The following is a 13,441-nucleotide window of genomic DNA, read 5'->3' on the forward strand; positions in this document are numbered from 1 at the left end:
TCTCTATACATTTTGGCTTTAATCATACCATCACTCTAAATTGCAAGCCATGAATGGAAATCCATGGAACAACAGGCCTGCTGGGAACCCTGGCTAATGAAGATATAGTCTGCAGCTAGTCACAGTGATGAGCACTGATTGACATGCCTACGCCCACACTACTGCTATTTTGGCAACAATGCTCATATGTAGAAGGATATAATGGCTGCACATCGACAGAACACAATGCGTGCGTGTGCATTGAAACGGGATAATGTTTGTTGATTGGCAAGACATAATGACTGCACAAATAAAGTAAGGAATGGTGAGGTGCACTGAAGGTTTCAGGCATAACTAGTGTCATTAACCTATGTTTAAAGAAACAAGAGCCAAAAAAATTAACATATTAACTGCAGAAGTTAACTGCAATTAATCGACAGCATATACAAACAAACTCATGTGTACTCACAAACGCACCTTTAAGTGGTCATTCAACTTACCAAATGACCCATTTCTCCTATTCAATAAAATATAATGGGAAAAACATGTTGCAATACTATACTATAAATGACATTTGTGTTTAATGCAATAAATATCCCAAGGCACTTCACTAGCATAATCAGAAAAAAATTGACTCCGAGCCAAAGGGGGAAATTTAAGGAAATTTAATGGAATTGATATATAATTGGATAGGATACAGAACGGGATATAAAAAAGATAAGAGATTTGGAGGCTCAGCTGAGGGTTGTGTAGGATGGCAAAGTTAAGTTAAAGAAATAAATTTTAAGCAATTTATTAAAAGAGGATAGTTGGGTAGAGGAGGAGAGGTTGAGGGAAGAATTTCCCAGAGCTTAGAGGCTAAATGTCTGAATGTATTCATTAATGGTGAGTTGAAGGGAGTGCAGGGATGTGCAAAAGGACGGAATGAGAGAAAGAGTTCTTGAAGGGTTGCACGGCAGGAGGACATTGCAAAAATATGTAGCCAGTGGTGGTGAGCTGGAGTGAGAGATGGGGTGTGAGATGACACAGGTGTTCAAACAAGAGAGTGAGAATTTTAATATCAAAGCACTGGTGAACCATTTGTCAAAGTTTGTCTGAGGGGAAACTAGCATGGATTAGCATACGGTCAGCAGTGCTTTCAATGAACTCAGGTTTATGGAGGGTGGAAAAATGGTGGGGGGGGGGGGGGGGGGGGGGGGGGGTGGCGGCGGTGCAGAAAGCAAATCATGAGAGCATTGCAACAGTCAAGTCTGGAGGTAACAAAAGAATGGATGAGTATTTCAAAAGCTGGTAAGCTGAGGCAGGAGAAGAGGCTGTCAATGTTAGGGCAGTGGAAACACATTGTGTTTGTAACATTCAAAGATGTAGAATTGGAAGTTCAGCTGAGGGTCATATAGGATGGCAAGGCTGCAAACGACAATGGCTTGGATCTTCCCAATGTTTAAACTGAAAGAAATTGAGGTCGATCCAGGACCTGATGTCAGATAAGCAGGGAGAGAACACAGATAGAATGGAGGTGCCGCAAGAGGTTGTGCTGAGGTAGAAGTGATGAACAGAGTATTCCCTCCTTAAAACTCTCTACTTCTCTTTCCTCCTTTAAGGCACTTACATATTTTTAAAAAATTATTTCACGGTACGTAGGCATCAGTGGCTAGGCCAGCATTTTTACTGCCCATCCCTAATTGCCTTTGAGAAGAGGTATCCTACTTCCTTGAACTTCTGATCATCTGGTACTGAACAAATTGTTGGAGCTGTGGGCTGACAAGTCCCCGGGTCCTGATGGATTTCAACCTGCAGTCTTGAAAGAAGTGGCTAGTGAGATAATTGATGCATTGGTTTTAATTTTCCAAAATTCCCTATATTCAGGGAAGGTTCCATTAGATTGGAAAATAGCAAACGTAGCTCCTTCATTCAAAAAGGGAGAGAGGCAAAAAGCAGGAGACTACAGGCCAGTTAGCTTAACATCTGTCATAAGGAAAATGTTAGAAGCTATTATTAAAGACGTTATAGCAAGGTACTTGGAAAAATTCAGGGTAATCAGGCAGAGTCAATTATGTGTAGTGAAAGGGAAATCATATTTAACCAATTAATTGGAGTTCTTCGAAGACGTAACATGTGCTGTGGATAAATGGGAACTGGTGGTTATTCTGTACTTAGATTTCCAAAAGGCATTTGATAAGGTGCCAGATCAAAGGGTATTGCAGAGAATAAAAACTCAAGGTGTTAGGGGTAATATATTGGCATGGATAGAAGGTTGGCTAGCTAACAGGAAACAGTAGGCATTTATGGTTCATTTTCTGGTTGGCAAGATGTAATGAATGGTGTGCCACAGGCCCCAGCACTGATCTCTCAACGTTTTACAATATATATATATTTTATATATATATGACTTTGATGAAGGGACTGGAGGTATGGCTGCTAAATTTGCTGATGATACAAAGATAGGTATGAAACTAAGTTGTGAAGAGGACGTAAGGAGGCTACAAAAGGATATACCCTGTAGATAGGTTAAGTGAATGGGCAAGGATCTGGCAAATGGAGTATAATGTGGAAAAATGTGAAATTGTCCATTTTGACAGGAAAAATAAAAAAGCACGATATCTAAAAGGTGAGAGATTGCAAAGCTCTGAGTTGGGTGTCCTAGTGCATGAATCGCAAAAGGTTAGTATGCAGGTACAGCAAGTAATTAGGAAGACTAATAGAATGTTATCATTTGTTGCGAGAGGAATTGAATACAAAAGTAGGGAGGTTATGCTTCAATTATACAGGGCAGTGGTGAGACCACATCCGGAGTACCGAATGAGGTGAGGTGAGAGTGACTGCCCTTGACATCAAGGCTGCATTTGACCGAATGTGGTATCAAGGTGCCCTAACAAAATTAGAGTCAATGGGAACCAGGGGGAAAACTATCTAAAACAAAAACAGAATTACCTGGAAAAACTGAGCAGGTCTGGCAGCATCGGCGGAGAAGAAAAGAGTTGACGTTTCGAGTCCTCATGACCCTTCAGCAGAACTGAGTAAAGTTAGGAGAGGGGTGAAATATAAGCTGGTTTAAGGTGGGGGGAGAGAAGTTGGGGGGGGGGGGGGAGGTGGTTGTAGGGACAAACAAGCAGTGATAGGAGCAGATGATCAAAAGATGTCACAGACAAAAGGACAAAGAGGTGTTGAAGGTGGTGATCTTATCTAAGAAAATGTGCTAATTAAGAATGGATGGCAGGACACTCAAGGTACAGCTCTAGTGGGGATGGGGTGGAAAACTATCCACTGGTTGAAGTCATACCTAGCACAAAGGAAGATGGGTGTGGTCGTTGGAGGTCAGTCATCTCAGCTCTAGGACATCACTGCAGGAGTTCCTCAGGCCTCAGCCTAACCATCTTCAGCTGCTTCATCAATGACCTTCCTAACGTCACAAGGTCAGGAGTGGGGGTGTTCGCTGATGACTGCACAATGTTCAGCACCATTCACGACTCCTCAGATACTGAAGCAGTCCATGTCCAAACGCAGCAAACCCTGGACAATATCCAGTCTTGGGCTGACAAGTGGCAAGTAACATCTCCAACAAGAGAGAATCCAGCCATTGCCCCGTGACGTTCAATGGAATTACCAACACTGAATCCCCCATTATCAACATCCTGGGGGTTACATTGACCAGAAACTGAACTGGACTAGCCACATAAATACTGTGGCTACAAGAGCAGGTCAGAAGCGTGGAATCCTACGACGAGTAGCTCACCTCCTGACTCCCCAAAGCCTGTCCACCGTCTACTAGGCTCAAGTCAGGATTGTGATGGAATACTCCCCACTTGCTCAAGGGCATAAGGACATAAAAGGTAGGAGCAGGAGTAGGCCATTCGGCCCCTCAAGCCTGCCCCACCATTCAATAAGATCGAGGCAAATCTGCCCCAGGCCTCAACTCCTCTTTCATGCCAGCTCCTCATAGCCCTCAACTCCCCGATATTTCAAAAATCCATCTACCTCCTCTTTAAATACTTTGTGATCTAGCCTCCACAACTCTGAGGTAGAGAATTCCAGACTTTCACTACCCTCCGAGAGAATAAATTCCTTCACATCTCAGTTTTAAACGAGTGTCCCCTTATTCTATAACTATGCCCCCTAGTTCGAGATTCCCCCACTAGTTCAAGATTCCCCTGCTAGTGGAAACATTTTCTCGACATCTACCCTGTCAAGCCCACTCAGAATCTTGTACATTTCAATAAGATCACCCCTCGTTCTTCTGAACTCTAATGAATAAAGGGTTAACCTGTTTAGCTGTTATTGATAAGTCAACCCCTTCATCCCAGGGATCAGCCTAGTGAATCTCTTTTGAAATGCCTCCAGTGCCAGTATATCCTTTCTTAAATACAGGGACCAAAGCTGCACACAGTACTCCAGGTACGGCCTCACTGACACCCTGTACAGTTGTAACAAGACTTCCCTATTTTTAAACTTGAAGCCCCTAGCAATACAGGGCAAAATTCCATTTACCTCCTTAATTACTTGCTGCAGCTGTGTGCTAACTTTTTGTGTTTCATGCATAAGATCCCTCTGTGCTGCACATTTTTGGAGTCTCTCTCCATTTCAATAATAGTCTGCCTTTTGATTTCTCCTACAAAAGTGCATGAACTCACACTTTCCTACATTAAGCTCCATCTGCCAAGTTTTTGCCAACTCACCCTACCTCTCTATATCTCCTTGCAGATTCCTTATGTCCTCATCACAACATGCCCTCCCACTTACTTTTGTATCAGCAGCAAATTTGGACACATTACATTCTGCCCTCTCCTCAAAGTCATTAATATAGATAGTAAATAATTGAGGCCCGAGGACTGATCCTTGTGGCACTCCACTAGTTACGCCTTTCCAACCTGAAAAAGACACATTAATCCCGACTGTCTTCTGTGTGTTAACGAATCCTCAATCCATGCTAATATATTACCCCAAATGCCGTGAGCTCTTATTGTGCGCAATAACCTTTTATGTGGCACCTTATCAAATGCCTTCTGGAAATTCAAATACACTACATCTACCCGTTCCCCTTTATCAACTCTGCTTGTTATATCTGCTTGGGTGAGTGCAGCTCCCACAACACTCAAGAAGCTCAATGCCGTCCAGGAAAAAGCAGCCCACTTGATTGGGGCCACATCCACAAACATTCACTCTCTCCACCACTGACACACAATAGAAGCAGCGTGTACCATCTACAAGATGCACTGCAGGAATTCACCGAGGCTCCTTCGACAGCACCTTCCGAACCCATGACCGCTACCATCTAGAAGGACAAGGGCAGCAGATAGATGGGGACACCACCACCTGGAAGTTCCTCTCCAAGTCTCTCACCATCCTGACTTGGAAATATATCGCTGTTCCTTCACTGTCAAAATGGGTCAAAATCCTGGAACTCCCTTCCTGACAGCACTGTGGGGTGTACCTACACCACATGGACTGCAGTGGTTCAAGAAGGCAGCTCAACACCACCTTCTCAAGGGAAACTAAGGATAGGCAATAAATGCTGGCCCAGCCAGTGAAGTCTGCATCCTGTAAATGAATAAAAAAGTACTGGTCTTATTTAAGGAAGGATGGAAATATGTCAGAAGCATTTCGGAGAAGGTTTACTCGGCTAATGCCTGAAATGGACGGGTTGTCTTATGAGGAAAGGTTGGACAGTCTAGGCTTGTATTTGCTGGAGTTAGAAGAGTAAAAGATGACTTTATTGAAAAATATAAGATCCTGAGGGGCCTTGACAGGATGGATGCAGAGAGGATGCTTTCTCTTGTGGGAGAATCTATAACTAAGGTTCACTGTTTAAAAATAAGGGGTTATCCATTTAAGGCAGAGTTGAGGGCAATTTTTTTTCTCTCAAAGGGTCATGAGTCTTTGGAGCTCTCTTCCTCAAAAGGCCGTGTAAGCAGAGTCTGAATATTTTTAAGGCAGAGCTAGATAGATTCTTGATAATGTGACAAACCCCGATTCTTAGCTTAATTGGAAGTCAGAGATCAGGAGTTCAGATCCAGGAACTACAGTTCCTGTTGGGCCTCAGGACTTCTGCACATGCATAGAAACACAGAAAATAGGAGGGGTCATCCAGCCCTTCGAGCCAGCTCCGCCATTCAATATGATCATGGTGATCCTCTATCTCAATGCTATTCTCCCACTCTCGCCCCATATCCCTTGATGCCGTTAAAGTCAAGAAATCTGTTTCCTTCTAAATATGTTATGACTTGGCCTCCACAGCACTCTGTTTGGAGAATTCCACAGGTTCACCACCCTGACTCAGTCCTAAATGGGCTACCCCGTATCCTGAGACTGTAACCCCTTGGTCTAGACACCCCCAGCCAGAGGAAACGTCATCCCTAAATTCAGCCTGTCCAGCCCTGTCAGGATTTTATACGTTTCAGTGAGATCCCCTCTCATTCTGCTAAAGTCGAATGAATACAGGCCTAGTCGACCCAATCTCTCCTCATACGACAATCCTGCCACCCCAGGAATCAATCTGGTGAACCTAGCTGCATACCCTCTAAACCCTCTATATCCACTCTTAGGTAAGGAGACCAAAACGGCACACAATACTCCAGGTGTGGTCTCACCAGGGCCCTGCACAGCTGCAGTAAGTTGTCCTTGCTCACATGCGCAGCTGGTGTCTTTCGTATCTTCAGGCCGGGAACCAGCCACGTACACATGTGCAGTTCGTTTCTTTTACATCTTTAGGCTGGGTACTGACTCTGCACACCTGTGCAGAAGAAACGGAAACAGTACGAAACTGCAGATTAGATGAGCTGAAGAGGAGCCCATTGCAGAGAGCGTGTCCCAAGGAGCAGGCCACGTGGAGGGGGACAGGGAGAAGATCCTAAGCCCAGAGGAAGGTCCCAAACAAAGGATATAAAGAGGCTCCAGAGGACAGTTCCAGGTAAGGGGTAAGGCAGAGATCAAAAATCGATCTGTCAAACAAAGTTGAGTGAAAGAAGCAGAGCAATTGCCTCCAAATTAAACAGAGCACGCTGTGGGGAGCAGGCTTGAAGCAAAGTGAGCTCGAGAGAAGCCCAAATGATCTGCGGAGGTAGTCGATCTGCTTGGTTTCTCCTTCCTGCGGGCCTTTAGAGCAGTGGTGTTATGCTCAAGACAACCGAAGATCTGAAAGTGTGTTTAGAAAGTGAAGCTTGAGTGTACGCAGAGATCCAGAAGAAAGGAATCTCAGAAGGTGAGATTGAAACCCTGGATGTGGATTCTTATTGAAGCTGTCTGGGTGGGAGCAACTTTTAGAGAGAATTCCAAGGTGAGTTCTTCAAATGTGGAGATTAGAAACCCTCGTGAGAAAGACAGAGTTTCTGTGAGACCAGTTGGTTCACGGTGTGACAAGAGTTTGTGTGGATTGTTGAGAAATCCATAGAATCTGCTTCGGTTGCATCTGTCATTTACTTTGGAGTGTGGTGTGTCTGACCACATTTCGCCAGTTGGTTCACCTGTACCACATACTTACCTTGAATATTAGAGTGGAAGATAGATATGTTAAATTGTTTTACCTTTCTGAATTTGTATTAATATCTTTTCAACCTTTTTATCTGGTGTAATATAGTTCATTTTTCTTGCTTAATAAATGTTTGATTTTTTTTTGTTAAAAGTTCATCAGCAAACTTCTGTGAATTTGTTCAGTAACTTAGCTCCATGTTTCTAAAAGAAAATAAAAGTTAGGATCTATCAAGCCAGGTTTCACTCTGAGATCTGACTTGCCCAGTATCATCAGCTAGGATTGTATCAACAAGCAAGAGGGTGAAAGGTTATTGGGGGTAGGTGGGAATATGGAGTTGTGGTTATAATCAGATCAGCCATGATCTTATTGAATGGCAGAGTAAGCTCGAGGGGCCAACTGGCCTACTCCTGCTCCTAATTCGTATGTTCGTACATCCAAATATCTCACGTGGCTTGGTGTCAGAATCTGCTTCATAACTCTTAATAAAACATCAAAGCATCTTGATGTTGTATTATATTAAAGGCACTATAAAAATGCAGGTTGCTGTCACTGACATCAGACCGGATGCAAAATGACGCGGGCTTGGAAGCTGGAACAGGGATGTGAGTAATGAGGTATACAAGAAAATTATCAAAAAGCCCGCATCTTTGACAAAAAGATGGGAATAAAGAGATTACATGAGACAACAAGGTTAAGGAGGTAGCAAGGAATAAGAGTTAAAGCTTATATGGAGGGAGAGGGGAATGGGAGGGTACTGAACTCTTAGGAGAGGGGGCAAGGTAAGTTGAGAGAAAGAACAAGCAAGTGTCACGTTCAATTCCTGGTATATGCTGAGTTAGCTGTGCTCAGTTGAATAAGCATCAGAGCTTAAAAAAAAAAGGCTCCAGTACTTTAGACTATGGAATGAAGAAAATAAAATGTCACCCAAGATTTCCCTTCCTGAAGAAAGTTGGACAAGAACAGATTCAGGCTCTCAAAGGTTGAAAAACTAAATCGACATTCGCATGAACAATGGTCACTTGACAAGGTACCAGAGGACTGCAGTTAACAACAGTGAAACCATGCCCCAGCAAGAGGGATGGTTTTCAAAGGAGGCTAGGGTGAAAACTGACAAAGAAGTTACAATTATAGCTAACATAAAAACAGAAAATGCTGGAAAAACTCAGCAGGTCTGGCCGGATCCGTGGAGAGAGAAACAGAGTGAAGAGTCATATGGAATTGAAACAGTAACTCTGTTTCTCTCTCCACACAGCTGTCAGACCTGCTGAGTTTTTCCAGCATTTTCTGTTTTTATTTCCAATTTCCAGCATCCACAGTATTTTGCTTTTATATTACAATTATGGCTATCTGATTTCCTTTCAAATGACCATTTATGCTCCAATTGATTTCTCATCCTCGGATTCTTTTCCCATAAACTTTAGGGTTCTGTTTTCTCTGCCACACTGCTTCTGCACACAATATTTTACAGCAATTCCACTCTATATTCATTAGCTTTCTTCAGATCATGTCAATGCCTGTAATACTCCACAATGTTGCCCCACACTGTTTTAGTTATCTCTTACTGGCATAAGGATAGGAAATATCAGTGGAGAAACTAAAATGTACCCATCAGGATATTTAGATATTTATTTAGACAAGTGTTCACATAAACAACTTTCCAAAATGAACACCTGTCGTGCCCATAATTTTCAGACTGACAGCGCAAAAGCATTTGTTTAAAATACCTTTGAACCAATTAATTGCACTTTGAAAGAAAAGCAATTTAATGCAGATTCTTATTCAGAAAATAATGACTGCCTCCTATTATGAAATAGCTAAGTGATGACAAACTGCAAAAAATATATATATTTTTAGAAATTATGAGAAAATACCAGTAAAAATGCCTTCCGCCATGAGACAAATATTTTAATATATTTCCCAAAACCTACATTACTGATTTATTTTTCTTTTGAAACATGCACTAAATAACCAACTTACCATTGCAACATAGTTGAATTTACGAATTACTTGACGTATTCTCTTCATCTCTTCATCCAGGTTACAAGCCCAGACCTCACAGATTCTTTGGGTGTGATCTACTGTCGCTGCTGGCATGTTACCAAATTCAAGTAGCAGTCATCAAAGCACTACACCTTCAGGTCAGGCAATTGTAAATGAGGAACTCCAAACTTATTGCCTGACCTTCAATCCCAATATTTACCTTCAAAACAGAAAATGACTAAAATTAGGATGTAGAAAAAGTGAAATAACAAGTCATGCAAAAGATTTTCAGCATCAACATAACGCTCAATTGCAAATTTCTGAAATCTTATGACAATAATTATTTGCTGACTGCTTCCTCAACACCTGGAGTCTTTCTGAATGTAAGAAAATCTGTACTCTTTAAAAAGTTATTCTTTCATGGGATGCAGGCGTCCCTTGCAAGGTCAGCATTTATTGCCTATCCCTAATTGCCTGTGAAATAAGTGGCTTGATAGGCCATTTCAGAGGACAGTTAAGAGCCAACCACATTGTTGTGGGTCTGGAGTTACATGTAGGCCAGACCAGGTGAGGATGGCAGATTTCCAGATGGGTTTTTGGCGACAATCGACAATGGTTTCATCAATAGATTGTTAATTCCAGATATTTCTATTGAATTCAAATTTCACCATCTGCCATGGTGGGATTCAAACCTGGGTCCCCAGAGCATTAACTTGGGTACCTGGAATGCTAGTCCAGTGACAATACCACTACACCACCACCTCCCTGGAATACTCTGGAACACTCTCCACTTGCCCAGATGGGTGCAGTTGCTGCAAACAGTTCAATTGTTCGGAACCATCCACTAGCCGTAATCCACTCCATCCACCACTGACATACTGTGGCTGCAACGTGCACAACGGCAGCAGCTTGCGAAGGCTATTTCGGCAGCACCTCCTAAACCCATGACCTCCACCATCTAGAAAGGCAGGAACTGCAGGCACATGGGAGCAGAATTACCTCCAAGTGTCCCTTGGAATCACACACTATCCTGACTTAGACATATATTAATGTTCCTTCATGGTTGCTTGGTCAAAATCCTGGTATTCCCTACCTCACAATATTGTGAGCACCCCTTCACCACAAAGACTACTTTAAGGAAGCCCAACACCTTTGCTGTGGCAAACAATAAATGCTCGCTTTGTCAAAGGTATATAGCCCAGGAATGAATAGAAACTTTATGGAGAATAGATTAAGTCGAGGCTTTTAACTTCAAACAAGGATGAAGAGAGGTTTTGCAAATTACTCTAACAGCTCTGCTGAACTGCCACTTAAAGAAGCTTTCCAGCAAGTCAACTGCCTTGTAGTAACAGTATAATTTCAGAATGAAAGTTAATCTGTCTGTCAGTTGAACCCTGATTTAGCATCTCAATGTTACAAAACAACCAGACAAGATATAGAGAAACTTTGTAAACATTCAGAGTGGGAGCAATAAGTTACAATCATATAATGAAGATTCAAAAGTACAATCAAAATTATATTAAAAAAGTTTGGGAACATCTTCCAAGCTACCAAAATCGTTACAGCCTATCAAAACAGATAATCTAAAAATCTTTCTGTAGTGAAGGCACATCTCATTGAAGTCACGGCCATATAATTAGGCTCTACTTTCAGAGGCCACGACAAGACTTTAAAGTCAAGTTCTGAATACACTATAGGATTAAATTCCATGTACCTAACCTCCAAATAAAACTGACCATGACAAAAATCAATAACACTACACAAAACAAAATCGCAACATAGTTATATTACTTTCAACGACTGATACTTGCAAAGGCCATTGCAATATTTGACTCGGAGGTTTTAAACATTAAATAAACGGTGGCTGTTTATTTTTAAGTTTCTGTTGGGGTTGAATTTAATCCTTTACTATCACCAAACTGGCTCCGGCTGAAGATAATTATTTCGATGGTGATAAAATTCGATGTTTGAATGTGTTAAATATCAGGGACGTGTAGTTTATTTTAAAACATGCCCCATTCCCATACTGTCTCGCCAAGTCAACAGTTAACTTTGCTCTACAATCCATTCCCAACATATTATAATCATGTTATGTACAGGCGGAAGGTCACGTTGACTATCCTTTATAACACACCAGCCTAATGGTTTTGAGAAGGTCCAGCTCTGAACAGGAGTCGTTTGTTATTATCACTCAGACACACGGTTTGGGGAAGAGGGAAATGAACATCCCAAGCAAAAAAAAAACCCAGCAGTTCTATTAATTGCGAACACAAATTTATGAGTTGCAGTTTCTTGGGCGTTAATTTTACCTGCGTCAGCCGGGAGCGGGCTCTGAAACTATTTAACTATTAAAATACGAGCCCGTCTCCTCACCGCCTCAATAACCCATTCGCATCCTCCATTACAGCCACCGCGCAACCCTCTGACGTCACTGAACCATGCGCATTCACCTTTCAACTTTACCCCGTGGAGTTAAATAAACAAAATCTAAAACGAACTTCCGTTAGACAAACCTAAACTTCGTGTGTTACAAGTTAAAGGTTCACGGTTTGACTCTTGAAGGATTATAATTTGATTTGGCTCAGTTGAGGGGAGACGTCGACATGGATTCTGATGACGTATTACACAGTGTGGGAGGTCGGTGTGGGGAAGCGGGATATGCGCAGTCGCAGTCCGGGTCAGGAGCGGCTGATCCCCGCACGGAGATGAGGAGTTCAATCGATCTGTCAGTTTGTTAGTCGGAGCCCTGTTTTCTCGGCTTGTTGGGACTGGGCCCGGAGTCCTGTTGAGGCCTGGAGCATGAACTGGATTTTGTCGAAAAGCGGCGGCAGTGGCGCAGGACATCTGCCGCCTCTCACCAATTTACAGAAGCAGCGCCAGCGGCAGATCGAGTCGGTGAAAAGCTCACACAGTGGGTGAGTGAGGAGCCCGGCCCGGCCCGGCACGGCCCCGCACAGCAGTGCCCCGGGTATTTAACCCTGTTTGTGTTGGTGTTCGGCGTTGTGAACGTGGTGGCTGTGGCCCCCGATCATAGTAAATGGGAGAGTTTCCATGGGAAGTGTTTTTCTGGAGGTCAATCAGCCTTCCTGAAATTTCTCCTGAGTCCCTGTCTCTATGATTATTATATATGTGCATCTAAAAGATTATATAGAACCTTAGGTGAACATGAATAACATGTGGTATCTGTGGACCAGTTCTTAGCAATGAAAAACGAGAAATGCATCCCTGTCACCCCACCGAGTGTTAGAAATAACGTAAGAATGCTACTTTCAGAAAATCACCATTTCTAGCTTTTTTAATAAAAGCCTTTATGACACGAATTAGTAAAGCATGTATTCAGCACAGCGGTCAGTCTAACACTGAAATTCTATTACAAAGGTAGTATTTGAATGACTATGGTAATTGAAAGCAAAATGATTACTCGACAAATGTTTAGGCATAAAGAAGCGATCGTATATGTTGTATTGTAAATGATGTATTGGTTATATATAAATATGACTGCCCTGTTATTCAACGTCAGTTTAATGATAATTGGGAGAACAGATGTTTTATGATTTGGCGAAAGAGTAGTAGTTTCATCTTTTGTTCATGAAATCATTTCATCATGTTTGTTAGCGTCCTCACAAATGTTGCGTGTCTTTTCAAAAGCGCATAGTTCACAGAGGTTACACCACTCTTGTGTTGATGATAATTGACAGTTAAATCTTTTTGTTGTGCGGATGATTTTGGCTGCACTGGCAGAAGTTATTAACCCTTTAAGAATTAAGCTCTAAAACCAAGCATTCACATTTTAGTACCTCAAACGTTGATGTCCCTTTTACTTTCACTTGGTTGTTTATATAGTTTGAAATGAGAGGGATTTAAGTTTTGTTGCCGAAATGCATCTCGCTCAGAAGCTTAAAATAATACTTTGTCTTTGCTGAACATGAACACGTTCTCTTTTTTTTAGGAAACCAACGTATTTCAATAACACTCATGCGATATATTGTATATACATAAAGGGCTGAGATGTTGCCT

At 42.2% G+C, this 13,441-nt stretch overlaps 2 protein-coding genes across 3 annotated transcripts in view; one reads left to right on the top strand and one right to left on the bottom strand.

Moving 5' to 3' along the window:
- Positions 1-11,854, bottom strand: part of cnot7 (CCR4-NOT transcription complex, subunit 7) — a 58,339-nt gene extending 46,485 nt beyond the window's left edge. Inside the window, exons 1-2 of the mRNA XM_078548558.1 lie at positions 11,734-11,854; positions 9,422-9,644 (exon numbers count right to left, since the gene is read on the bottom strand). Coding sequence (XP_078404684.1) covers positions 9,422-9,538 — 117 coding nt within the window. The 5' untranslated portion in view covers positions 9,539-9,644; positions 11,734-11,854. The remainder of the gene's footprint in view (positions 1-9,421; positions 9,645-11,733) is intronic.
- A 234-nt stretch (positions 11,855-12,088) lies between these two features.
- vps37a (VPS37A subunit of ESCRT-I) overlaps positions 12,089-13,441 on the top strand; it is a 36,294-nt gene continuing 34,941 nt past the window's right edge. For both annotated transcript variants that reach the window (XM_078548604.1, XM_078548596.1), the window contains exon 1: positions 12,089-12,339. In XM_078548604.1, the coding sequence (XP_078404730.1) occupies positions 12,224-12,339 (116 nt within the window). In that variant the 5' untranslated portion in view covers positions 12,089-12,223. The remainder of the gene's footprint in view (positions 12,340-13,441) is intronic.

This window comes from Cetorhinus maximus, chromosome 1, assembly GCF_964194155.1.
Source record: "Cetorhinus maximus chromosome 1, sCetMax3.hap1.1, whole genome shotgun sequence".
In the NCBI taxonomy this organism is placed as follows: domain Eukaryota; kingdom Metazoa; phylum Chordata; class Chondrichthyes; order Lamniformes; family Cetorhinidae; genus Cetorhinus; species Cetorhinus maximus.